At 41.2% G+C, this 26653-nt stretch overlaps 1 protein-coding gene across 1 annotated transcript in view; it reads left to right on the forward strand.

Annotated features, from left to right (window-relative positions):
- The window catches only part of Ppm1a (protein phosphatase, Mg2+/Mn2+ dependent 1A), a 46490-nt gene extending 20757 nt beyond the window's left edge, over positions 1 to 25733 (forward strand). Inside the window, exons 2-6 of the mRNA XM_051147402.1 lie at positions 14804 to 15657; positions 17636 to 17753; positions 21780 to 21888; positions 23982 to 24039; positions 24905 to 25733. Of these exons, the coding sequence (XP_051003359.1) occupies positions 14824 to 15657; positions 17636 to 17753; positions 21780 to 21888; positions 23982 to 24039; positions 24905 to 24934 (1149 nt within the window). The 5' untranslated portion in view covers positions 14804 to 14823 and the 3' untranslated portion in view covers positions 24935 to 25733. The remainder of the gene's footprint in view (positions 1 to 14803; positions 15658 to 17635; positions 17754 to 21779; positions 21889 to 23981; positions 24040 to 24904) is intronic.
- Positions 25734 to 26653: the final 920 nt, after the last annotated feature.

The raw sequence follows: 26653 nt of genomic DNA on the forward strand, positions 1-26653 counted from the left end.
CTCTGCCTCCTATGTGCTGGGATTAAAGGTGTGCACCACCACGCCCCAGCAGAATAACATTTTTTTTTTCTCTCCCCCCTTCCCTCCCAGAGCTGAGGACCAAACCCAGGGCCTTGCACTTGCTAAGCAAGTGCTCTATCACTGAGCTAAATCCCTAACCCCCAGAATAACATCTTTTAACTGGGAGTTTATTGACAAGATTTGTATACTGCTTACTGTTTTGTGCTGTTCATACTCTTCAAACCTTACTTCGCTTTTTTACCTTAACTCTTTACACATTTCCTAGAACAAGCTAATTGGCAAGCAAATAAAAATTAAGGTAAAAGGAACTGTGTAATCACATATTAGACAGACATACAATTTTACCCTTTTTTTTTTTTTTTTTTTTTTTTTTTTTTTTTTTTTTTTTTATTAATTTATTCTTGTTACATCTCAATGTTTATCCCCATCCCTTGTATCCTCCCATTCCTCCCCCCCATTTCCCATTATCCCCTCCCCTATGACTGTTCCTGAGGGGATTACGTCCCCCTATATATTCTCATAGGGTATCAAGTCTCTTCTTGGCTACTTGCTGTCCTTCCTCTGAGTGCCACCCAGGTCTCCCCCTCCAGGGGACATGGTCAATGTGAGGCACCAGAGTATGTGAGAAAGTCGTATCACACTCTCCACTCAACTGTGGAGAATATTCTGACCATTGGCTAGATCTGGGAAGGGTTAAAGTTACCTCCTGTATTGTCCTTGGCTGGTGCCTTAGTTTGAGCGGGACCCCTGGGCCCAAATCTGCCTATCATATTGTTCTACTTGTAGATTTCTAGGACCCTCTGGATCCTTTTATTTTGCTGTTCTCCCATGCGTCTCTCATTTAGAGTCCCAATAGGATGCCTTCCCCTCTGTCCCAGTTTCCTGGTAAGTGAAGGCTTTGGTGGGACATGCCCCTTGGGCTAGTATGCAGATATAAGTGAGTATATACCATTTGATTCTTTCTGCTTCTGGGTTAACTCACTCATTATGATCATTTCTAGCTCAATCCATTTATCCACAAATTTCGGGAATTCCTTGTTTTTAATAGCTGAGTAGTATTCCATAGTGTATATGTACCACAGTTTCTTATCCACTCTTCTACTGAGGGACACTTAGGCTGTTTCCATGTTCTGGCTATTATGAATAAGGCTGCTATGAACATGGTTGAGCAAATTTTCTTGTTGTGTGCTGGAGCATCTTCTGGGTATATTCCAAGGAGTGGAATAGCTGGGTCTTGAGGAAGCCCTATTCCCATTTTTCTGAGATAGCACCAGATAGATTTCCAAAGTGGGCTGTACTAGTTTGCATTCCCACCAGCAATGAAGGAGTGTTCCTCTCTCCCCACATCCTCGCCAGCATGTGGTGTCGCTTGAATTTTTGATCTTAGCCATTCTGATGGGTGTAAGATGGAATCTCAGAGTTGTTTTGATTTTGCATTTCCTGATGACTAAGGAGGTTGAGCATTTCTTAAGTGTTTCTCAGCCATTTGATACTCCTCTGTTGAGAATTCTCTGTTTAGTTCCAAGCCCCATTCTCAATTGGGTTATCGGTTTGGTGGTGTTTAATTTCTTGAGTTCTTTATATATTTTGGATATTAGACCTTTGTCAGATGTAGGGTTGGTGAAGATTTTTTCCCAGTCTGTAGGCTGTCGCTTTGTTCTCTTGACAGTGTCTCCTGCCTTACAGAAGCTTCTCAGCCTCATAGGTCCCATTTATTAATGGTTGAACATTAAGGCCTGGGCCGTTGGTGTTCGTTCAGGAAGTTGTCTCCTGTGCCAATATGTTCCAGGATCTTTCCCACTTTTTCTTCTAAGTGAGTTAGTGTCTTCTGGTTTTATGTTGAGTCTTTAATCCACTTGGATTTGAGTTTTGTGCAAGGTGACAAATATGGTCCAGTTTCATTTTTTTACACATAGACCTCCAGTTAGACCAGCACCATTTGTTGAAGATGCTATCCTTTTTCCATTGAATGGATTTGGCTTCTTTGTCAAAAATCAAGTGACCATATGTGTGTGGATTCATATCTGGGTCTTCGATTCGATTCCACTGATCAACCAGCCTGTTGCTGTGCCAGTACCATGCTGTTTTAAGTACTATTGCTTTATAGTACAGTTTGAGATCAGGTATGGAGATTCCTCCGGAGCATCTTTTATTGTACAAGATTGTTTTAGCTATTCTGGGTTTTTTGTTTTTCCATATGAAGTTCAGAATTGAACTTTCAATGTCTTTAAAAATTGTGTAGTTATTTTGATAGGGATTGCATTGAATCTATAGATTGCTTTTGGTAGGATGGCCATTTTTTACTATGTAATTCTCCCGATCCATGAGCAAGGAAGATCACGCCATCTTCTCAGGTCATCTTCAATCTCTTTCTTCAGAGTTTGAAATTTTTTTCATACAAGTCCTTCACTTGCTTAGTTAGGGTAACTCCTAGATATTTTATATTGCTTGTGGCTAATGTGAAGGGTGTGGTTTTCCTAATTTCTTCCTCTGCAGCTTGTCATTTGTGTATAGGAAGGCTACAGACTTTTTTGAGTTAATTTGTATCCAGCCAATTTGCTGAAGGTGTTTATCAGCTTTAGGAGTTCTCTGGTGGAGTTTTGAGGGTCACTTATGTACACTATCATATCATCTGCAAAGAGGGATAATTTGACTTCCTCCTTTCCCATTTGGATCCCCTTGATCTCCTTTTGTTGTCTTATTGCTCTGGCTAGAACTTCGAGTACTATATTGAAGAGATATGGAGAGAGTGGGCAGCCTTGCCTTGTTCCCGATTTGAGAGGAATTTCCTTGAGTATCTCACCATTTACTTTGATTTTGGCTATTGGCGTGCTGTATATAGCCTTTATTATGTTGAGGAAAGTGCCTTGTATCCCCGATCTCTCTAAAACTTTAAACATGAATGGGTGTTGAATTTTATCAAATGCTTTCTCTGCATCCAAGGAGATAATCATGTGGTTTTTATTTTCAGTTTGTTTATATGATGGATTACATTGATGGATTTCCGTATATTAAACCATCCCTGCATGCCTGGAATGAAGCCTACTTGGTCATGATGAATGATATCTTTGATGTGCTCCTGTATTCGTTTTGCAAGTATTTTATTTAGTATTTTTGCATCTATGTTCATAAGAGAAATTGGTCTGAAATTCTCTTTCTTTGTTGAGTCTTTGTGAGGTTTAGGTATCAATGAGACTATGGCCTCATAGAATGAATTTGGTAATTTTCCATCCATTTCTATCTTTTGGAGTAGCTTGAAGAGTATCGGTATTAGCTCGCCCTTAAAGGTCTGGTAGAATTCTGCACTGAAACCATCTGGCCCTGGGCTTTTTTTGGTTGGGAGACCATCGATGATTGCTTCTATTTCTGTCGGGAAATGGGACTATTTAACTTGTTTATCTGTTCTTCACTCAACTTTGGCAAGTGAACTTGATCAAGAAAATCGTCCATTTCCCTTAGATTTTCAAATTTTGTGGCGTATATGCCTTCAAAGTAGGATCTTATGATTCTTTGAATTTCTTCAGTGTCTGTTGTTATGTCTCCCTTTTCATTTCTGATTTTGTTGATTTCAATACTGTCTCTCTGCCTTTTAGTTAGTTTGGCTAATGGTCTGTCTATCTTGTTGATTTTCTCAAAGAACCAGCTCTTGGTTTTGTTGATTCTTTGGACTGTTTTCTTAGTTTCTAATTTGTTAATTTCAGCCCTGAGTTTGATAATTTCCAGGCGTCTACTCCTCTTGGGTGTTTCTGCTTCTTTTTTTTCTAGGGCTTCCAGTTGTGTTGTTAAGATGCTTATGTGCGATGTTTCCAATTTCTTTTTAAAGGCACTTAGTGCTATGAATTTTCTCTTAGCACTGCTTTCAATGTATCCCACAAATTTGGGTATGTTGTTTCTTCATTTTCATGAATTTCAGAAACTCCTTGATTTCTTTCTTTATTTCTTCCCTGACCCAGGTGTCATTTAGCAGAGAGTTGTTTAGTTTCCACAACGTGTAGGCTTTTTGTTATTTCTGTTGTTGTTGAATTGCAGCCTAAGAGCATGGTGATCTGATAGGATACAAGGTATTATTTCAATCCTCTTGTATCTGTTGAGGCTTGCTTTGTGACCTACGATGTGATCATTTTGGAAAAGGTTCCATGGGGTGCAGAGAAGAAGGTGTATTCTTTCTTGTTTGGGTGAAAGGTTCTATAGATATCTGTTAGATCCATTTGACCCATGGCATTGGTTAATGATGTTATTTCTCGGCTTAGTTTCTGTTTCAATGACTTATCCTTCAGTGAGAGTGGGGTGTTGAAGTCTCCCACTATTATTGTGTGGGGATCGATGTGTGGTTTAAGCTTTTTTAGGAGATCTTTTACATATGTGGGTGCCCTTGTATTGGGAGCATAGATGTTCAGAATTGTGATGTCATCTTGGTTGACTTTACCTTTGATAAGTATGAAGTGTCCTTCCTCATCCCTTTTGATTAATTTTTGGTTGAAAGTCTATTTTGTTCGATACTAAAATGGCTACACCTGCTTGCTTCTTGTGACCATTTGCTTGGAATATTTTTTTCCAACCTTTTACCCTGAGGTAATGCCTTTCATTATGGGTGAGATGTGTTTCTTGGATGCAGAAGAATGTTGGGTCTTGTTTATGTACCCATTCGGTTAGTCTGTGTCTTTTTATTGGAGAATTGAGGCATTGATGTTGAGAGATATTAATGACCAGTGACTGTTAAGAGTCTTAATTTTGATGTTGTTTCCAGTCGAGCGTTTGTGTAGTTGTGTTTTTGCCATGGGATAGTTATCTATTTCCTGGGTAGTTTTGGTTGTAGCTTGACCCTTTGGGATGGAGTTTTCCTTCTAGTACCTTCTGTAAAGCTGGGTTTGTGGATAGGTACTGTTTGAATTTGTTTTTGTCATGGAATATTTTGTTTTCTCCATCAATGGTTATTGATAATTTTGCTGGGTAAAGTAGTCTGGCCTGGCATCTGTGTTCTCTTAGGGTTTGCAGGATCTCTGTCCAGGACCTTCTGGCTTTTATGGTCTCTGCTGAGAAGTCAGGTGTAATTCTGATAGGTTTACCATTAAATGTTATTTGGCCCTTTTCCCTTGCAGCTTTTAATATTTTTTCTTTGTTCTGCATGTTTTGTGTTTTGATTATTATGTGGCGGGCAGTTTTTCTTTTCTGGTCAATTCTATTTGGTGTTCTGTAGGCCTCTTGTATGTTTATAGGCATCTCTTTCTTTAGATTGGGGAAATTTTCTTCTATGATTTTGTTGAGAATAGTTTCTGGGCCCTGGAGTCTGATGTCTTCTCTTTCTTCAATGCCTATTATCCGCAAATTTCTTCTTTTCATGGTGTCCTTAATTTCTTGGATGTTTTGTGTCAGGAGTTTTCCAGATTTGGCATTTTCTTTAATGGTTGATTCAATATCTGTGATTGTATCTTCTAGCCCTGAGATTCGTTCTTCCATCTCTTGGATTCTGTTAGAAAAGCTCACCTCTGTGTTGCTCGCCTTCTTCTCTGAGGTCTCACGTTCTCGTTTTCTTCTGTCTGTGTGTTTATCATTGAATCCATTTTCATTTTCAGATCTTGAACTGATTTTTTGATTTCTTTCATCTGATTTTTTGTATATTCCTGAGTTTCTTCCATTGCCTCTTTATAGGTCTTCAGAGCTTGAACCGTTTTAGCTATTTCTTTCATCTGGTTGTTTGCATTTTCCTGCAATTTTTCCAGTTCCACTCTATGTGCTTCTTTTATGTCTCTCACCTGTTTGTCTGCGTCTTCCTGCATTTGATTACGAATTTATTTGTTTCCTCCATTATCATCCTCATTACTAAGGATTTGAGGTCATTTTCTTGTATTCCGTTGTATTTGAGTTCTCTGGGTGGTTTCTTTGGGATAGCTGGAAACTGGAGACGCCATGTTGTTTTGGGGTTTTTTGCGTATGCTTTTTCGTTGTCCTTTAGACATCTTGCCGTCTTTGTTTTGTTGGGTAGCTTCCAGAGTTGAATGGAGGGTGTCTGATGATAGATTCACTTGTTTTCTTACGATTTCCCTAGGCTGCGAGCTCAAAGCTTCACTGGTGTGGATGTTAGGAGGTTAGCCCTGTTGTTCTGGTCTCTCACAGCCAGTGATCCTCAGTCCCTCTCTGCTGTGGATCCTGCAATTGTTCTGGGTCTCTGAATGAGCGTTGGGTCAGGCCAAGGTATCCACAGCCTTCTGTGTTCCCTGCCAAGTCCAGCCAGGAGCACTGGGACCGAACCACGGGCAGAACTCAGCTAGATTCTCAGGGCCAGAACCGTCTGCCAAGCTCAGCTAGGGATTTTGGGCCCAAAATGCACACAGGGCCCAGCCAGAATTTTTGGGCTGGGACTACGCACCAAGCTCCACTAGGGCCTTTTGGCCCAAAGTGCGTGCTGTGGTCAGTTATTGACTCAGGGCCCGAACTGACCACCAATCTCAGCCAGGAATTCTGGATTCAAACTGTACACTGTGTCCAACCAGAGTCTTAGAGCTGGTGGAAACCGAGAGCTCTGTCCAGCCTGTGCCACAGCAGGAGAACTGCGGCTGCTCTGAGTTAGCGCCAGTAGTGGAACAAGTGCTCCACCCGGACTGTGTCACCGCAGGGGAGCTGCCGCTGAGCTGAGGTGGTGCCTAGGATGGAACCGAGCACGTCACCAAGCCTGCGCCACAGCAGGAGAACTGCGGCTGCTCTGAGTTAGCGCCAGTGGTGGGACAAGTGCTCCGCCCAGACTGTGTCCCCGCAGGGGAGCTGCCGCTGAGCTGAGGTGGTGCCTAGGATGGAACCGAGCACGTCACCAAGCCTGCGCCACAGCAGGAGAACTGTGGCTGCTCTGAGTTAGCGCCAGTGCTGGAAGAAGTGCTCCGCCCGGACTGTGTCCCCGCAGGGGAGCTGCCGCTGAGCTGAGGTGGTGCCTAGGATGGAACCGAGCACGTCACCAAGCCTGCGCCACAGCAGGAGAACTGCGGCTGCTCTGAGTTAGCGCCAGTGGTGGAACAAGTGCTCCGCCCGGACTGTGTCCCCGCAGGGGAGCTGCCGCTGAGCTGAGGTGGTGCCTAGGATGGAACCGAGCACGTCACCAAGCCTGCGCCACAGCAGGAGAACTGCGGCTGCTCTGAGTTAGTGCCTGTGGTGAAACCAAGTGCTCCTCCCAGACTGTGTCCCCGCAGGGGAGCTGCCGCTGAGCTGAGGTAGTGCCTAGTGTGGAGCAGCGTGCTCAACTACGCCTGCGCCACAGCAGGGGAGCTATGGCCACGCTGAGTTAGTGCCTCAGGCAGAATTGTTTGCTGGGCCGGGCCAATACCCGGGACTCTGGGGCCGAACTGTCCGCCGAGTCCAATCTGGGTCCAAAGGCTCCACGCGACCCAAATCCTGCCCCGAGTCCCCTCTCCCGCAGCAATTCCCACCAGCCACCACACCAATCGCCTCCACCGGAAGGCTATGAGCTGCAAACCTCAGCCGCCGCTGCTGGTGCCGCTGGTGCTGCCGCCTCTGCCGCTGCCGCTCCGATCAGAGAAAAACCACGCTCCTCCCGTGTGCAGGGGCACGCAGGTCCACCGCACCCTGGTCCCTCCGAACTGTGGAGCACTCCCGCTGCCGTGATGTTCGGACCTCGGTGTTCCTGGCTCAGAAATCTGTGCAATTCCCTGAATTGTTCACTGGAGCCTCCAAACGCGGTCCACACTGCTCGCCGCCATCTTGGATCCTCCATTTTACCCTTTTTTTGCGTGCTACATTTATATATGTAGGGCGTAGGTCACATATGGCGTCCATGTTGAGATCTGAGAACAATTTGCAGGGTTCAGCTCTTCTACCAATCAGCTCCTACGGTTTAGACAGTTCCTTTACTGAGTGAGCCATCTTGCCAGCCCTGGACATAACTTTTCATCTTTTTCTCTTCTTTCTTTCTTTCTTTTTTTGCGATAGGGTTTCTCTATGTAGCCTTGACTGCCCTGGACTTGCTTTGTACAGACCAGGCTGGCCTTGAACTCACAGAGATCTGCCTGCCTCTGCCTCCCGAGTGCTGGGATCATCTTAATCTTAATAGGAAAGTGTATTTCTATTCTTCTGATTTTTGTTGTTGTTTTGTTTTTGTTTTTTAATTATTCATTTATTTAACCACTTTACAGCCTGATTGAAGCTACCTCCCTCCTCTCTCCCGCAAGGAGTATCAATCCACCCAGGCACTCCCAAGACTCAACAGGATTAAATGCGGCTTCTACTGAGACCAGACAAGGCAGTCCAGCCAGGGGAAAGGGATCCAGAGGAAGGCAACAGAGTCAGACAGGCCCTACTTCAATTGTTAGGCACTCACATGGTAACCAAGCTGCACATCTGCTGCATTTGTGTAGGGGTCTAGGTCCAGCCCATGCATGCTCTTTGATTCAGTGGTTCAGTCTCTGTGAGCCTCCATGGGCACAAGTTAGTTGACTCTGTAGGTCTTGTGGTGTCCTTGACCCCTGCAGCTCCCGCAGTTCTTCCTCCCACTCTTCCACAAGACTCCCTAAGCTCTGCCTGTTGTTTGGCTGTGGGTCTCTGCATCTGTTTCCATCAGCTGCTAGATGAAACCTCTCAGAAGACAGCTGTGCTAGGCTCCTGTCTGCAGCCATAGCGGAATTTCATTAATAGTGTCAGGGGTTGACTCTCTCCCATTGTTGTTGCTGTTTGTTTTTGTTGTTTGAGAAAGATCTCTCTGTGTATTCCTTGCTCTCTTGGGGCTTGCTGTGTAGATCAGAATGGCCTCAAACTCACAGGAGTCCACCTGCGTTTACCCTCTGAGTGCTTCACCCACCATGCCTGGCTAAAGTTCTGATGTTTTATAGTGTTTTGCTGTTGATATAGTAACTCCTAAAGGTATGGACTGTTTCCCTAGTATCTTTAAATGATTGGGCAATTTTCTTAGTTTTGTTTTTGTTTTTTTTTTTAATAAATTATGGTTTTGTTTTTCTGGATGTATAAAGAGTTCAGGAGTTGGAAAACTGGTTCAACTGCTCTTCTAGAGGACCCAGGTTTGAGTCCAGCACCTACATGGCAATTCTCACATGGTGCAGAAACAAACATGCAGGCAAAACAAAACGAAAACAAAAACAAATCTAATATTTTAATTCTTAAAAAGAATTCATCTTGGAGTAGTAGTGCCAGCTATATGTGCAAAAGGACAAAATAAAAAAGTTTATATTATGCACTGTTAGTAATGGTAGCTTGGAGATTAAATTTTAATTAAAAAAAAAAAAACTAGGCAAGCTTTCGTATGTTTAAGAAGCGTAATCCATGAAGACTTGATGGAGAGCTTAGGGAGGCAGCATGTGGAAGAAGGTCTAGGAAGAAGCCTGAAGAAGACCAGCGCATAATGACCGGGGAGGTGAGGGGAAGCCACAGAGACAGGGATGGAAAGCCAGGAGTAGCATGCAAATCAGGAGTGTGTAGCAAAGTCCGGGGAAGAGTGTTTGCAGAGGATCATAGTGTTGAAAAGTGCTGTGAGCAGTCTGTCAGATAAGAGCTGGGGAGATTAAGACCCAGGTTCAGTTTCCAGCACCCACATACTAGCGCACAACTGTCTGGAACCTCTAGTTCAGGAGATCTGATGCATGCCCTCTTCTAGCTTCTGTGAGGACCAGGCAGGCTTGGGTGGCACAGACATACATCAGGCAGAACATCCATACACAAAGTAAAGCATGAATAAAGTCTATCTCCTCTCCCCAAAAGAAACACAACTCAAAATTGATTAGCTTCAATTGTCTTGGAGAAACCTAGCCATGTGCCATTTCAGAGTACCAACACTGTTCAGAAAGGCTAACTGAAAAGAGAGGCAGGTGGATAGCTACAAGAGTTTATATGAAGATTTTGGTAGGAAACTTGAGTAGTAGTTACGTCACACTCCAAGGCCTGGTGTAACACACACTTTTAACCCCAGAGCTTCTGAAACTGTTTGAGGCTAGCCTTATTTACAAAGCAAGTTCCAGGCTAGCTAGGGCTACTGTGTGGAAACCCGGCCTCAAAAGAGAAATAGTCACTCATATTCCAATTGAAAGATAGTGACGTGAAGGAACCAAGAAGACAATAGTGTGGGAGCCCAGAAAAGTATCTGAGATTCCTTTAAGCCTGGACTTCAGATCTCACAGAAGGCTTTGTCATGGACAGGAAACAGTTTCTAGTAGAATACAAAGACGTGCGGCAGGATGAGTTCTGAAGGGAGTTTAAACATTTGCTGACCACCACTCTCGTATCTGTCTCCATTGCAGCTCTGTTTTTCCTTCCCAGAAAACTATTTTCAGAATGCCTTTTTAAAAATTGACAGCCTCGGGGGCTAAAGAGATGACTCATTGGTTAAGAACTTCCAAAAGACCCAAGTTCGATTCCCAGCACTCACATGGCAGCTCACACCTTTCTGTAACTCCAGTTCCAGGGTATCTGGCATATTCACACAGATATACATGGAGGCAAAACACAGATGCATATAAAAAATAAATCTTTTAAAAAATTGACAGCCTCATTCATTGTCATCTCATCTTGAAGGATGCTTTCTGATTTGTGGCTAATACAGTCTATTTCTTTTTTACTTTAATGGGAAACACAGCCTTTTATGTATAACATGGTGTGTGTGTGTGTGTGTGTGTGTGTGTGTGTGTGTGTGTGTGTGTTTTTCCTTTCATCACAGTTGTAGATTTCTCCCTCGGAGTATAGGGAACATTGTTAACTCTGAGGGAAGTTGGATCTTGCTTTGTTGTTATTGTTGTCGTTATTTTCTTGTTGTTCTCTGAAAACCTTGACCACTACATGCTGTCTTTAAAGAGGAGTCTGTGCCAGGCTGTGGTGGCGCACGCCTTTAATCCCAGCACTCAGGAGGCAGAGGCAGGTGGATCACTGCAAGTTCGAGGCCAGTCTTGTCCACAAAGCTAGTCAGGACAGCCAAGGCTACACAGAGAAGCTCTGTCTTGAAAAACCAAACAAACAAGCAAAAGTAAATAAATAAAGAGGACTCTGTTATTTTCATGTCTCTGTGATGACATATGTAGAGCTGGATTGCAAATCTAGAAATCTGGATCCTCTTTTCAGCCTTACCTCTATTTTCCTGTACCTTCCTGTTTATAAAATAGGTTTTTGAAAGATTGCTTCTGTATTTATATAAAAATTAATTTGTAAATATAAATGTTACTGTTTTTTGTTTTCCCCTTCTTGTTAGCTCTTTCTTCCAAATTTGTTATAGTTTTTTTATGCACTTCTTTCTCGTTTCTATGGATAACCTTGAGGTAGCTGCCTCAATTAATCATGGCTTGGGAAACTAAAGGTGCTTTGTGTGGTCTAAAGAATCCTTTTCAGAGATGTGACTGAAGGCAGTATGTGGTGCTTCAGCAGCTGCAGCTGTTCATGTGCTGCTTAAAACTATTGCGTGTATGCTTCAGGGTTAGCTGACCCTTGGAGGACAAAGTTTATCCATACCTAAGCACTGGTAAACTGTGAAAAACACAAATTCGGTGGCACTAGTACATTTCTATTTTGCCCCACCACCCACCCCCACATGGAACTCAAGTATTGCCATGTTGTGCGTTGCTTCCTAAGCCCTTAGCTAGTGCCTTTCCCACCACCACTCTTTCCCTCAGAAGCTTTTTGTCTCTTACTATATATACTTCTCTCTGTGGGTTTTCTTTCCACCTTTAGGTTCCTGTCTCTTAGGCAGATCTATTCCAGTATTCATAACTGAGTCTATTTTAATGCTCATCAAAGGTCCTCCAGTTCCCAACATCCTTCCTGTTGGAATGGCAGCTAAGCCGTGCTCTTTTGTTATTATTTTGAGTATATCCTTGGATCTTACCAACCTCCACCATATATATCCGCACTAAATATTGCTTCTCGGAACAAGTAGGTCTTGACGTAGGAATAATACAGTATCATGAGTGTCAAGTTGTTTGCTGTTACAGGTCAGTAAAAGACACATAGCTTGTTAAAACTGCTATTCAGTTCAATTCTTAGTGGTTTAAACCTCATGACTAGTAGATTATTATATTAGGTTTGCTTAGCAAAAGGCATAAGCTGCTGAGGGTTAGGGATGTATATAGACTGTGTCATACGCAGGTTCTGGGCTTGGGTCCTGGCACTGCAGGAAAAAACAGGCAGTGCTGAACCTCTAAATGAGTGAATTTTTCAGGTTAGAGGCTGGTGTCCTTTTTAAAGGACTCAAGCTATTTACCGTAGCACTTTGTTCTGAAATTTAGATCAGCTGCTAATACTTGAGATGAGATCCAGCATGCACTCAAGTAGATACAAGCCTCAGAAATGGAGTTAAACTTCCAAGGCCTAATGAATCTTTCTGCAGCTTACTACAGTACACACCTACACACTCACACACATGTTCATTTAATAATTAGAATAAGTGAGATGCTATTCAGTCCTCTACTTGTGCAAGTGGTCTGTGTAAACGATTTTCTGTTAAGGAAAGACTTTTCGACATAGACAACAGCTTCCCATTTCTTACATGGCTTCTCCTTGGCTACTTCGCTGGGTTTCTGCTGATATTCAGACTCTAGGTAGGTAAGATTTCTGAGTTGCCTACTTTAGTTTTGAGGAATTAATTTATCTGGCAGTTTCATATATATGCATTCCTGGTAAATAAGTGCTGGGCTTGTTTCTGAAGGGTAGAGCAAAGTGTCTGTCAGGCAGTCAAAACCTAGATGTGCTGTGTCTGTAGGAGAATAGTAGTGATTGAATAGTGTCCTTTTGCTCGGTGCCTTCACTGTACCAGGCTCTCAGTGACTGCAGGGTGGTGTCATTGAGAAGGTCAGTATTAACATGTCCGTTGTACAGATGGGAAATTGAGGGATGCTAGTCTAGATAGGCATCGGTGTCTTCTTACTCACAATTCACACATCATCTAGCTGGCCAGCCAGCCTGAGGCAAGTTCCTGTAGTCCTTTAATAGGTAACTCAATGACACACTTTTTTGTTAGTAAGGTTGAGCTATAATATGCCAACATTGGCATAAAGATTTAAAGACGTTAATACATCCATAAAACTTCAAATGGTGCCTGGCTGGTATCCCTCCCCCACATGCACCCAATAAATGTGAGATGTTTTTTGAGACAGGGTTTCTCTGTGTAGCCCTTGCTGTCCTGGAACCAACTCTGTAGACCAGGCTGGCCTCAGGCTCACAGAAATCTGCTTGCCTCTGCCTCCTGAGTGCTGGGATTAAAGGCGTGCACCACTACCCAGTGACGTGTTGCTTAAGCCTGTAATAACACTAATATCTTGTCTACTTGCTTACATATATTTTGCAGGGGCTGGGGGCTTGGTGGTGGCTGTCCTGGAAATCTTCACACAGAGATCCACCTGCCTCTGCTGGGATTATAGGCATGAGCCACCACGCCTGGCTTCCATCTGATTTCTCCCCCAGTGACTTGCAACTTTGATACAATAACATGGGAAGTTTTAAATGTGATCTTTTGTGGTTTTATGGTATACGTGTGTGTGCTTCTGCATACAAGTGGAAGTCATAGGAGGAGTTAGCTCAGCCTTCTCGCCCCATGCATTAGTTGGTCAGCACAAGGAAAAGGAGGACGAGTAACTGTTGTAAAACAACATTCCTTCTTTCTTAAGTAATTTTCCATAACTTTTCTCTCTGAGTTTGTCATTTACTGCTGTCCTTAATCCCTAGTTTCAGAATTTACTGTCCTTCACCCTTACTATGTACATCTCTACCCTTCACCCTAATTATGTACATCTCTACCCCTTTTCTCTCTTCAGTATTGTATTCTCCTTTGGCTACTTGGGCTGAAGCCTCTGTGTTACTAAAATGTTGCTTGAGCAAGGGTTGGCCTAAACTTGACCCACTGTGTCTGCCTGTGTGGGTCCATTCCAGACCAGGGATCTGACTGAGGACTGGCAAAGGATTAGAGGAGCCAAACGAGACCCTTTGGATCTCTTTGATTTATACCTACTGGTCTTAAAGCATAATAATGATACATGTTATTACCATTAGCTTTGCTATCAGGTTAATTTAGTTATATTTTGTGTAATAGAATTTGTCGTGAAAATGTATTACAACTTGAAAAGTGAAGCTGACTCCTTTAATAACTGACTGGTTTTGTCAAAGACTGAGAAGCCTGATGAAGGAGGTAGGGCTTGAACTAGAGTTTGAAGGATAGACCTAGGTGTAGTTGTTTAAGGATAGACCTAGGTGTAGTTGTTTCCTCTGGTAGGAAAGAAGTAAGGCAGTGGGTTCCAGATAAAGAGAATGTATGTACGAGAATTGTCCAAGGAGTTAAAGGAAAACACTGAAAATTTGGACCAGTGAGAGTAATTACCTTTTGCTTTTACAAAAGTTTCTAATTGTAGAACCGACACTACATAGCTTAGACTCAAACTCTGAAAATTCTTGAGTTCTCAGCCAAGATACTTGAAGTAGTAGATACTTGTGTAGCCTATGAATTAATTTGTATTTTTCTTGATCAATACACAAAGTAATTGCAAGGTTGCATATGTTGAGTGCATCCTGAAATCTTGTATGGTTCTTGTAAGTTAATGGTCACTGCTGGGTTCCCTTCATATCACAGAGATACACAAGCTCTCCTTTCCTCTGCTTCTTGTTTAGTTAAGCTGTACTTGATCAGTCTTTCCCTTTCTTGTTAATGTCTGCATTCCAAGTCAGCAACGCAATGTTTATGGCTGTAGCCTGTGAGTTTCTACAGCTTCCTTATATCTTGTAGACTCTTCATAAAGACTGTTAGGTGTATGCTTTGTCCCATAGAGTTACTGACTTTCTTCTTTCTCTTCCTTTACAGACCTAGAGGATCAAGTCATAATGGGAGCATTTTTGGACAAGCCAAAGATGGAGAAGCACACGGCCCAGGGCCAGGGGAACGGGCTGCGGTACGGCCTCAGCAGCATGCAGGGCTGGCGAGTGGAGATGGAGGACGCACACACGGCTGTCATCGGTTTGCCGAGTGGACTTGAGACATGGTCGTTCTTTGCTGTATATGATGGGCATGCTGGTTCTCAGGTTGCCAAATACTGCTGTGAGCATTTGTTAGATCACATCACCAATAACCAGGATTTTAAAGGTTCTGCAGGAGCACCTTCTGTGGAAAATGTAAAGAATGGAATCAGAACAGGTTTTTTGGAGATTGATGAACACATGAGAGTTATGTCAGAGAAGAAACATGGTGCAGATAGAAGCGGGTCAACAGCTGTGGGTGTCTTAATTTCTCCCCAACATACTTATTTCATTAACTGTGGAGACTCGAGAGGTTTACTTTGTAGGAACAGGAAAGTTCACTTCTTCACACAAGACCACAAGCCAAGTAATCCGCTGGAAAAAGAACGAATTCAGAATGCAGGGGGTTCTGTGATGATCCAGCGTGTCAACGGCTCCCTGGCTGTGTCAAGGGCCCTTGGGGATTTTGATTACAAATGTGTCCATGGAAAAGGTCCCACAGAGCAGCTCGTCTCCCCAGAGCCTGAAGTCCATGATATCGAAAGATCTGAAGACGATGATCAGTTCATTATTCTTGCATGTGATGGTATCTGGGATGTCATGGGAAACGAAGAGCTCTGTGACTTTGTGAGATCCAGACTTGAGGTCACTGATGACCTTGAGAAAGTTTGCAATGAAGTAGTCGACACCTGTTTATACAAGGTAGCTAGACTTTTATTTTTCTTCAGTCAGCTTTATGCCATTAATTACTATGGCCCTTTAATCATCTTAGAGCATGTAGATATAAAAATAAGTTTTTGACACAATTACAGGATATTTTTTACTAACTGAAAATAAAGGAACACTTTAGAAATTAGCCAGTTACCACCATCTGTGTGTGCAAGAGTTGTGTCTAAATGCATGGCCTTTAGCCAGAGCCCTTAGGATATCAGAGATAAAAGGACTGCATCCACGTGCATGAGAAAGAGGGTGGGAAGGCGTGGGCTTGGTGTCTGTAAGTTCTGGAAATGCTTTGGAATGTCAGGCCAGTGAGTGTTGGGCATCAGTGCAAAAGAATTCATAAGCATTGGCTATGGTGCAGTGCAGTAGCCTTGATGTGGAGTCAGGCTATGGTGCAGTACAGTAGCCTTGATGTGGAGCCAGGGTGACTTGGTACGAGACCCGTGACTTGAGATAAGCTTTTATGTAATTGTTAAATTAAAAAACAACAGAGATGAGTCTGTCTAGTAGGGAGAATCAAATGGGCGCGTGTACATAGATAAACTGGTTGAGCCCCTTTATTTTACAGATGAGGAAGCTGAAGCCAGAGAAGGTTCTGCGGACCTAAGAGTCAAACAGACCTGGGGTCAAGTCTTATCTCTATTACTTTTGTACTCTTCAGTCTTAAACAAGTTGTTCAACCTCTCTCAGCTATAAACATAGAGATAATATCTAACTTATAGGGCTATTAAGGGTTTATGTGTGTGTGCGCGCACATGTGTACTCTAGACGGATAGATAGTACGTAGTCGGTACATGCTCCTAGCTTTCCTGGAGAACTCAGAACTTCTACAGCATTACATAACTTAAGTTGCAGCCAACCAGACTAGAAAATCTGGGTCCTTGACTTAGCGTCACGTTGTTTGTGCCACACTGTTGTGTTTTGTCAGTGATGCTTGTTGCCTTACTTTAAGATGTTGTATATCCACACGTGCAGTGCAGTGTGAAGTCTTACTTGTATTAGAAGTGAGGCTTGTGTGACTTCCAGCCTGTGTGTTTTTAAAGGGCCACAGACTGCCTGGTGGAATGCTGTTAGTCTTTAGAGAGCAGAACCACAAGATGCATGCAGCCTTAGTCCTCCTTAGTATGCAGGAGCTCCGCAGCCTTCTGCTAGGTTCACTGTATAGTAATGGAGAATTAAGTGATGTTAAATAGAAGCTTGGTGAATTGTTAGATTTGGATTTTAGTAAAGTATCCAGATTATACCTTTTTCTATGCTGTCTCAAAATGATCTAGCACCTTAGCGTTTGCTACATTTATAGTGTTCCTTATACTAGTCTATCTTTTATTGTTTAACATGTATAAGATCAATTTTTCCATATAGCTGAATTAGATACTAAAAGTAAGGAAAGTGTAAGGAGGATATCAATTCACTTTGAATAATTGGAGTGTGCTTCCTAAGTTAAGTCAATATTTTTATTATATAAGTTATATATACTATAGATTATAAAAGTATAAACTTGATTTAGTTTTCCTTTTGAGTACATATTTCTATTTAAAAAACAAATGCATTAGCCCCACACAGTGTGTTGTGACTGAAGTGTAAATTTGTAAAATGGACAGTAAAGACTAGCACTGAGAGTCTCTGCCGTGTTACCTGGCACGCGTGGCTGTATGATACTGATGAGGTAAGTGGCTTCAAGCAAGATGGCCACCAGGGAATATATAGGAGTAGTTCTGTTTTATGTTCTTTACTAATGATTCTCAACAACCTGTAATTATTCTTTCTTAGGAATGCTGCTTATAGTATTTAATATATTATGTGGAGGCAACTGTCTCCTCACATACATTTCTATTTTTTTTCTCCTTAAAAATTACATTTTTACTAGAAACAACGTAGTTACAATTGGCAAGCTCTAAAGATTCTCAAGGTTTTAAAAAATAGAAGGAAAACCAAATATTTTTGACTTTTTTTTTCCCAGGGAAGTCGAGACAACATGAGTGTGATTTTGATCTGTTTCCCAAATGCACCTAAAGTCTCAGCAGAAGCGGTGAAGAAGGAGGCCGAGCTGGATGAGTTCCTGGAATGCAGAGTAGAAGGTGGATCATTTAACAAAAAATAAGTAGCTTGATTTAAAAAACCAAACATCCAACATAGTCAAAGTCTAACACTATAGAGTTCATTACATGCCCTTTAACATGTAGTCCTTAGTGTGTAAAGAAAGGGCGTTCTGTAGTAACTGCTCACATGTGTGCCCCAGGCCTTGTGCATTAGGGTTGGGACACTTCTGTTCTCAGTGACTGAAGTGTGCCCTAAAATTCTTGCTGAACTCACTGGCAGGAATAATTTTATGCCAGGGAACTGGGTAGTCCTGTGTGTAAGTATGCTATCTTCCTGTGAAAAGATGTGTGCATTAACTTAAAGTCTCTGGAATATTTTTATTTACCTGTGTTCGGTAGGTTGGTTCGTGGGTGGTTTTGTTTTTGAGAACTTGAAGGTCAAATGGTTAATAACAACTGTCAAATCCCACAGGTTTTAAAACTTAGTTTTCATCTGCTTTATGGCTTCACTCCTAAGCCACGAGCTGCTTCACCTTATAGCACAGACCTGGCAGGAATTATTGTAAAATCAGGAAAGTAGTCTGGAATTCTAGGCATGTGGGTCTGACATTTCTGCAGATTATTTTGGAGTAATTGCAAAGTATTTGTACCTTTAAAAAATGTGATGCTTTTAAATATTTGAAGAAATTAATCTTTTGCTAGTGGGGCTTATTGGTTGGTTGGTTGGTTGGTTGTGATCTGGGGACCAAAGCTAAGCTCTCTTGCATAGAAGGCAAGTGTTTCCCTCTGAGCCACACCCCAGCCCTGACATGGTCCTTGGTGAAGCTGCCCACTGAGTAAAAGTGTAAGCATTGTCTCCCAGACACTAGGTTCACTGTGAGGACATACACAGTAGGCATGTAGATGACGCAGCCCTAGAAGCAGAAACACTTCAGTGTAAGTGCATTTGGCTCTCTGATACCATAGTTAGCCTGCAAGCATTGGCCCACCACACCACTGCATTCCATTATGCCTTCAGTATTAAAATTAGTGTGCATTTTAATTTCATTTTCTCCCTTTTTTATTGCTTGATATCACTTGTAATCTGTCTATTAGAATCATTCTTGGTTTTGGTTGTCAATGCATCTAGAGTCCTGAGAAGGTTTTGTTCTTAACACCCTCGCTCCCTTGATGGTGATGTCTGTGTTCGTACTGTTTAGAATTTCATTCATTGAGTGTACTAGTCTATGCATTTCACCCCACTATTTTCAAGGGTCTTGTAATTTTTCACATTTTCAGTTATTTCAATATGTTATTTGTAGATACAACAGTAAAGTTTAAAAAATGCTTAGAGTGTTACAGAGTAATTGGTCTAAATTGCTTATTAGAAAAATATGAAACCAAAAAATATGTATGGGGTAAGTTTCTCTTGATGTTTTGGCACTTTTACCTCCATAGATTTTATTAGTATAAAGAAATAACAAGTACCTTAGTATTTTTACTATGAAATGGGATCCAGTTTTAGAAATGAGTTGCTAGTTTTCTCTTTAGTGTGCTTTATTTTAAAGTAAGTTTTAGTGGAAGTATCAAGCATTCATCCCATATAATTTTATTATAGTAAATTTTATATTATACTATCAAGTGAGAATTGCCACCTGGGCAGAGTTTACATTGATAGTCAGTATTTTTGCTGTGTTCACGTGTTATACCATGCAATTGGAGGTAATATGTCATAACTTAAGTATGGTATTTTTAGATCTCATGAGATGCAACTAGAGAGAAAATAATGTTAGTTAAAGCTGCTGCTATTTAAAGGCATAGAAAGAATGTAACTTTGCACTGTAAATGATATATGTCTTAAGTGAAGATACACAGCCTCTAAAACAGACACCAAATACCCTTTTCTTTCTTTAAATACATGCCTTGACTAAATTGCTGTGACCTACTAAGCTTCATTTTATTTGCTTTCAACATTTTTGGCTTCTGTTTCTCCAACATTAGAAAGGACAAAGCTCCCTTTTCTCCTGTTGTGTCTACCTTTACTGAAGAGGGAGGTGGTGAAGAGGGTTTATTTATGTAACCAGACTGCTGTTGCACTGTGGTGCATATACAGTTTAAGGTTACACTCACTGTGTGTGGCCTACCCATCTCTGCTACTGGCCTGACTCCCTGAAAAGTTGCTAATGCTGAGGAAACTGAAAATTCTTTAAGCTTCATTAAGGAAGATGGGGAGGAGCAGATTATTTTTTTGTCGGGGGGGGGGGGGGTTGTGTGGGGTTTATGAAACAGAGAATTCTTGACATTTTTATAAAAGCACCAAGTCTTTTACAGTCTATTAAAACATGTAGTCTAAGAGCAATTAAAATAATTTTTTTTGTATTCAGTACTTTTCTAAAAGCCAAAGGAAGAGGGATAGTGTACTTGTTCAATTTAAGTGATTGTCCCACATCAAATAAGAAATTCTAATTGTTTCTAAAGCTCTTACTATGCATAAAAGAATTTATTTTCCTGTATTTGCAAGTAAAATATCCTAACTTATATTTTAATGAAGATGTAAGCTACATCAAATGTAGTGGGGTTTTATTTAGAACTGAAACCATCATTGGTTGAATTTATCATCAGTGTTCGTTTCTCTTGTATCTAGAGCTCTAACCAAATGATTGTATTGGCTTAGTAGGCACTGTGTTGTGTGTTATGCTTTGAGACTGTGAACTTGTGTAGCTTAGGTAAGCATCAAATCCCTTTATTTTTGTGTAGTAGGCGTTCAGCACTAGAACCATGTAGAAAATCACTATGCCAAATGTTAAAGATTACACAATAAAGGAACTTGGCAAACCAAATCTGAGATCCTTGCTTTTTTGTTCAGATTTAAGACTGCTTTATTTTGTTAATATTTTTTAAATGAAAAGACTGCATAAAGTAATAGATGGTAAAATTTGGCCTTTATTTTTGAAGGACAATTTTGAACCATTTAAAGAAATTTTATGGGTAGCAATGTCTATTTAACTTGTTGTGCCTTCAATTTTGAAGTAATCTGTGGAGGCTTGGTCAGAGAGTGAGAGTGTTTATGGGCATTGGTGTTTTCAGAGGTGTTTAAGGTGGAGAACTAGAATGATAATGTCTTGCCCGGGTGGGAAAGAAAAAACCATTTCTTAATGTAAATGTTGAGAAACAAAAGAGTTGCAAGTGCCTTTGGCTGAAATACGCACTGAGTAAATGTGCTGAGTCTCCAGATGACACCTTCCACTTAGCCAGAGTCAGGTGAGGCGCTGTGTTCACAGCTTGACTTGTAATAAGGATAATAACACTGTATCTGGCAGCTCCCTCTCTTTGCCCACCTAGTAACTGGATGTTTTTAAACTAATCGTTTTAAATGCAGCTGTGTAGTTTTTTAATCTTTCTGTTCTTAATTTTTGGTCATGAAATTTAGACCTTTTTCATTAAAAGCCTTGCTTAAGTAACAAATGAAGGGAATGGTATTTTGTATCTATATATCATTTAAAGAGACCTTAGAGGAAGATGGGTCTGCAAAGTGATGTTTAACTATATAATCAATTTGTGTGTGCTACTTAAATCATGTTGCAACTATAAAAATATAGGTTAAAATGATAGAGACTAGCATATCTTCTGTAAATTACTCTAAACTTAACGGATTTTTTAAAAAGTCTTGAGTTTTTACTTATTTATATATTTGCAATGTATTTACAGGGTAAAGTACAGAAAAACCTGTATCCGGTGTAAGGACAGAGTTGATCTCCTCCACAGTAGCTAGTCAGCATCTTAAGAAAGGAGATCTTCATTTGTACACAGGTCATGGCTTATATAACACATCTGATTAACACAAAGAGGTTTTTCTCTTTTCATATTTTTTATCTTGTTTTTATTCACTAAGGTTAATGTTTTGTATCTTTTTCTGCATCCTTTGGTCTTACAGTTTTGAGGATCAGTGATTAATTTTATACTAGTTTAGAAAATCTCAGGCATAGTAAAAGTAAATACTGTCTGTGATAACCTGAGATGCCTTTGTTTCAGTGTTTTAAATTTTGAGTTTTGATAACACTTACAAAAAGTACTTCTGATTCCCAGAAATCATAAAGAAGCAGGGGGAAGGCGTCCCTGACTTAGTCCACGTGATGCGCACCTTAGCCAGTGAGAACATCCCCAGCCTCCCACCCGGGGGGGAGCTGGCAAGCAAGTGAGTATGTTTGCATGCTCTTGGCCTTTGCCTGTGGATAACTGTGCATCTACTCCTGATGTCTGTGTCCTGTCTTCATGGTTAGGAAATGCACTTGTTTGAGATCAGCACTTGAATGCCGTAGTAATTGTACTGAGGGTCATCCTTAGTGGAAACTTGGGTAACATTGATTTCCTCAAAGAATAAGTGAGGTAATACGGTGAAAGAATATTTTAAATAAAATTATATGACACTACAAAGTATAAATGGCTATAGTAGTGGTGGTGGGTATCTTTTTTTCTCCGCCCCCCCAACCCCCATGGTGAGCGCTTGTATATCTTAATGCTTTAAAGATTGTCTTCAATATGGGCAGTGTGTCTACATGTCTGTGTTTCCCAGTGTTTGGTGTCAGACAGAGCAGACACTTTCCCTTTCCTATGCTTCATAGAACCATACTAGTTTGAGCTAGATATTAAGCTTCATCAGTAGTTAACAATACACATTATGGAATTCACAGGGTTTTGGTTTTTTGTTTGTTTTTAATTCAGTGCTTGGCACAAAGGGATATTGTGACCATTTCATTAGTTTTTGTAGTTTGTACATGTAGTTATAGTTTTTGTAATCATTTTCACCAGGGATTGTAAAAAGTCCTTGTTGAAACCTGTTTTTTTTTTTAACTGTTCATATGACTGTCTATAAAATTGCTTCCATTCAATTCTAGAAGTGTGGGAACTGTAGCTTTAAATGCACCATTACATTATAGTGTGAGTGAGTGTGTGTGTGTGTGTGTGTGTGTGTTACTGAATAACCCTGAAGTCTCCTGTTTGCTAGGGAAGTGGGATATCTTTTGAGATTTGAGATATGATCTTCATGTGCAGCCTGGCCTGGCACCTGACTCAAGTAGTTTTACCTCAGCTGAATATGCTGAGATTGTGGCCTGTACCACCACACATGGCCATATTTTAAAATAAAATAGTATTCAAAAACTAATTCCTACACTTGTCATGGAAATATTCAACATTTTAGTTTTTGTGGAAGTTTTTTGAAGGAATATTAAGAAAAGCAGCCAGGCGTGGTGGCCCATGCCTTTAGTCCTAGCACTCAGAAGGTAGAGGCAGGCAGATCGCTGTGAGTTTGAGGCCAGCCTGGTCTACAAAGTGAGTCCAGGACAGCCAAGGCTACACAGCCTGTCTTGAAACACCAGAAAAGAAAAGCAAAGATGGTTTCTGTGATGGAGTATTTTGCTATGACATGTTCAAGTTTCTTCTACTTTGCAACTGGTGCTGCTCTTAATTAGTATGTCTTAAGATTGGTATTGATGTTGCTCAGTTGTAGTCTTTTAAGTCAGCTCAGGTAGAAGTAGGGTCATACAGACATTTTAGTGTGTACTTGGATCCATGTGCTTGGAGGCCATAAGGTGGACAACGTCTTCGCATCTCACCTCATTTTTGAGATTGGTCTCTCACTAAACAGCTGGCTGAGCTGTAAGCTCCAGGGCTCCACTGTTGTTTTCTGCCTGCTCTCTAGTGCTAACGGTGTGGCCACAGACCACCCTGTGCATGCTGGGATCCCAGTGAAGGCCTGTGCTTGGAAGGTAGACACCTTTTCTGCCAGCTGAGCTGCTAAATCCCTAGGCTGGATTTTTGCGGGGTGGGAGGTTCCTTTGTTTTTGGTTTTGTTTTTAATTGTGTGAAGGTGCCTGCACCAAGCCTGGTGGCCTGCCTTTGTTCCCTGGAGCCCATATAGGAGAAACAGAGAACAGACTTCTGCAAACTGCCCTCTGTTCTCCAAACACATGTGCACACAGTAAGTAAATCAGTGTTTAAAGAAGGACTAACGAATGGAATGGTTTGTTAAAATAAACTGTCTTTTGTCCAGCGTTCTCTAGACCAGTGGAGTGTTCCAGTCATTCGATTATAGGGTAACTGTACCTCTGCTTTAACATTAGGACCCAGCTGTCTTAAAGACAGGCCTGGTGTTGACAGCAGGAATGAAATTAACTGTACTCAGAGCACAAGATTAGTTTCTGAAGTTTTAATGAACACTGGACTGAAGGTTATTAAGCATTGGTTTACTTTCTGGAGGATTAACTTTCTGCGTTTCTTACCATTTAGGCGGAATGTAATTGAAGCCGTTTACAATAGACTGAATCCTTACAAAAATGATGACACTGTGAGTAGCATTTCTGCTCCCTCTGCTTTCCTTCCCCTCCTCGGTGTGCACGCCCCTCCCTGTGGACTTGTTCTCTTGTACAGACCCTGAGTGAGTCCTTTGAGTTCTACTTGCTCTGGTCTCTGCATATGGAGTGCTGGTGCCTGGGAGCATAACGGTGATGAGTGGCCCCTCTCACTCGCAGAAGAAGGAATGTCCTTTTAAGCTTCTACAATCAAATCAACTTCAAAAGACTGTCTTCACTGTTTTTTTTTTTTTTTAGTTAAGAATCTCTTTGCCCAGGGTCTTGGATTATTCTGAGTTTTGTAAAGGAGCAGCAGCAAAATGCTTGTCTCCATAAAGCATTTGTTTGCACACAGATAGCTTTACCACACGCACGTACTCTGCACTCTGTACTCACCAGAGCACAGAGCAGTCCCTCTCTGTAAGCCTTAGCATGGCACAGGGACCGAGCCGCTGTGTGCAGACTCTGTAGCGTTGTGAAGCTCACCTAAACCTTTTTCCTCCCACAGTGCAGTAAATTAATGAAAATGGACTTTTAAAATAAGATGGGTGAAGCTTTTTAGTAATTTTGTTGGTTTAATGATTTATTTGTTCATCCTCATAGTATTTTTTTCCAAACCAAAAGGTTTGTTTGTTTATGGAAAATTTTGTGGGTGTGGCTAGGCCAAATGATTTTTTTTTTAAAACAAAGCAGATTAAATATGAGCATTTCATATATGTACATACATACTTTAAAAACCAAATGAGCTCTAGAAGTTAGGGTTATAGAACCTTGTCTTTCTGCATTATATAGAAAGTGGTACGTTTTAGCATCTTGCAGCTGTCATTTAAAGCCTTGTTTTGTTTGCTTTCCTGTGTAAAGGATTCTACATCAACTGATGACATGTGGTAAAGCTGCTCGTCCAGCCAGGGAGGTACAGCTCGACTTCGCCGAACCTCTTACATCCATCACCAACTTTAAGGAAGGGTACGACGTGATGTGGGTGAGGGACTCCAGCTTCAGCGGTGGAACAGCTAGCCCAGAATGGATTTTTTTTATTGTAAATTTGAGACTTATGTAAACGTGATTTCAAATCGTAATTCATGTTGTAAATCAGACTCCAGCAATTTTTGTTGTATGATTTTGGTTTTTGTAAAGTGTAATTGTCCTTGTACAAAGTGCTCATATTTAATTATGAACTGCTTTACAAATCACTGTCAATGATAGAGGAGATGTCAGCTTGTTGTGTGACACAACAGATGTAGTCATGCTGTGTTTGGACTTGGGGTGGGATAGGGAGAGCAGCAGCCACATACCTAGACGCTCATGTGCACGTGACTGTGAGGAAGTCCAAACGCTTCCAAAGCTGTACATCCAGGGAGTATGGAAAGCTGTCTCTGTGTTCTGGCAAGGGACTGGCTTGTTGATAAAGCCGATCCTTCTTACATGTCTATGATGTCCTCTCCTTGTAGCCGAAGTATTGCAGCTGATACCATATATACGGGAGAGTACCAATTTTGGGCTAAAATGCCTTGATTCTTTGCACCTCTTTATGAGTCCTTACATTTAATTACTAATTGGTAAGCAGCAACTTCCTACACAGTAGGAAACTGCCACATTTTTTTCCTATCATGATTGGCTGGGCTTGCTGCTGTTCCTAGTAAGATACTCCGAATTCCATTTTATCAATAAAGCTTGGTTTAACAAACAAGACATTTAATCATGTATGTGTAATTCCTCTTACCCCGCCTTTCAGTGTGGGGTAAATGGGGGGTTCCTCCTAGGGAAAGATGTTAGTCTTCTTAAATTGGATGATGGCGTTACCCCAGGTGCAGATGGATCAAAAGATGGAAGTCTGTGTCGTTTCCTAATCTGTTTTTTAGATGGGTTTCTTTCAGGATGCTTACTTTTCATTAGGATGTGCATCGGCTTGAATTTACCTACTGTTAATTACAATAATTGTCAAAGTTTGACAAACTTAACACTATGACAGATGTGTGTGTGTTGAATGTGTGTTTGCCTGTAACTTTTAATTGACCCACGTCTTTAGACTCTTAAGAGGTTAAGATGTATTTGTGATTTGAAATATAGCATGTTGATAATATTTAGCTGTTGGCCTTTAAAAATAAATTCAAAGCTTAAGGAATTGTAGATATAAAATACCTAATTTAATTTAGGCTTCACCTCTCTGATTAAGCACGTAAGAGTAAGTTTTACCGTCTGTCACACTGTAAAGACTAATGTGCTGTACCCTCTGTATCTGCGTCTCTTCAGGTTGAGTTGCTGTATTTATCATCATGGGGCTGACTCCATTGCTAGTCAGATTCCCTGCTAGGAAATGGTTAAAATACACGTCGTCAAATACAAAGTCACAATTTGTGTACAGAAGTTAGTATGATACATTTTGTTCTATTTGTTTTTTCCCAAACTTGGAAATAAACATGTTTGTATATACAGCCTCAAAACCAGTGTAAAGCTAAGGGCACAGCAGGAGGCACTGTGAAGTGTCAGACTAAAGCAGCTACGAGACCAGTGCGCTCTTCATTGTCCCTCTTATTTGTGAGGTGAATAAATGTAACTTAATTGTATTTAATTTATATCTTAGTCCAGCATGAATGAAGACCAACTGAA

Source organism: Acomys russatus, chromosome 1, assembly GCF_903995435.1.
Source record: "Acomys russatus chromosome 1, mAcoRus1.1, whole genome shotgun sequence".
Classification (NCBI taxonomy): domain Eukaryota; kingdom Metazoa; phylum Chordata; class Mammalia; order Rodentia; family Muridae; genus Acomys; species Acomys russatus.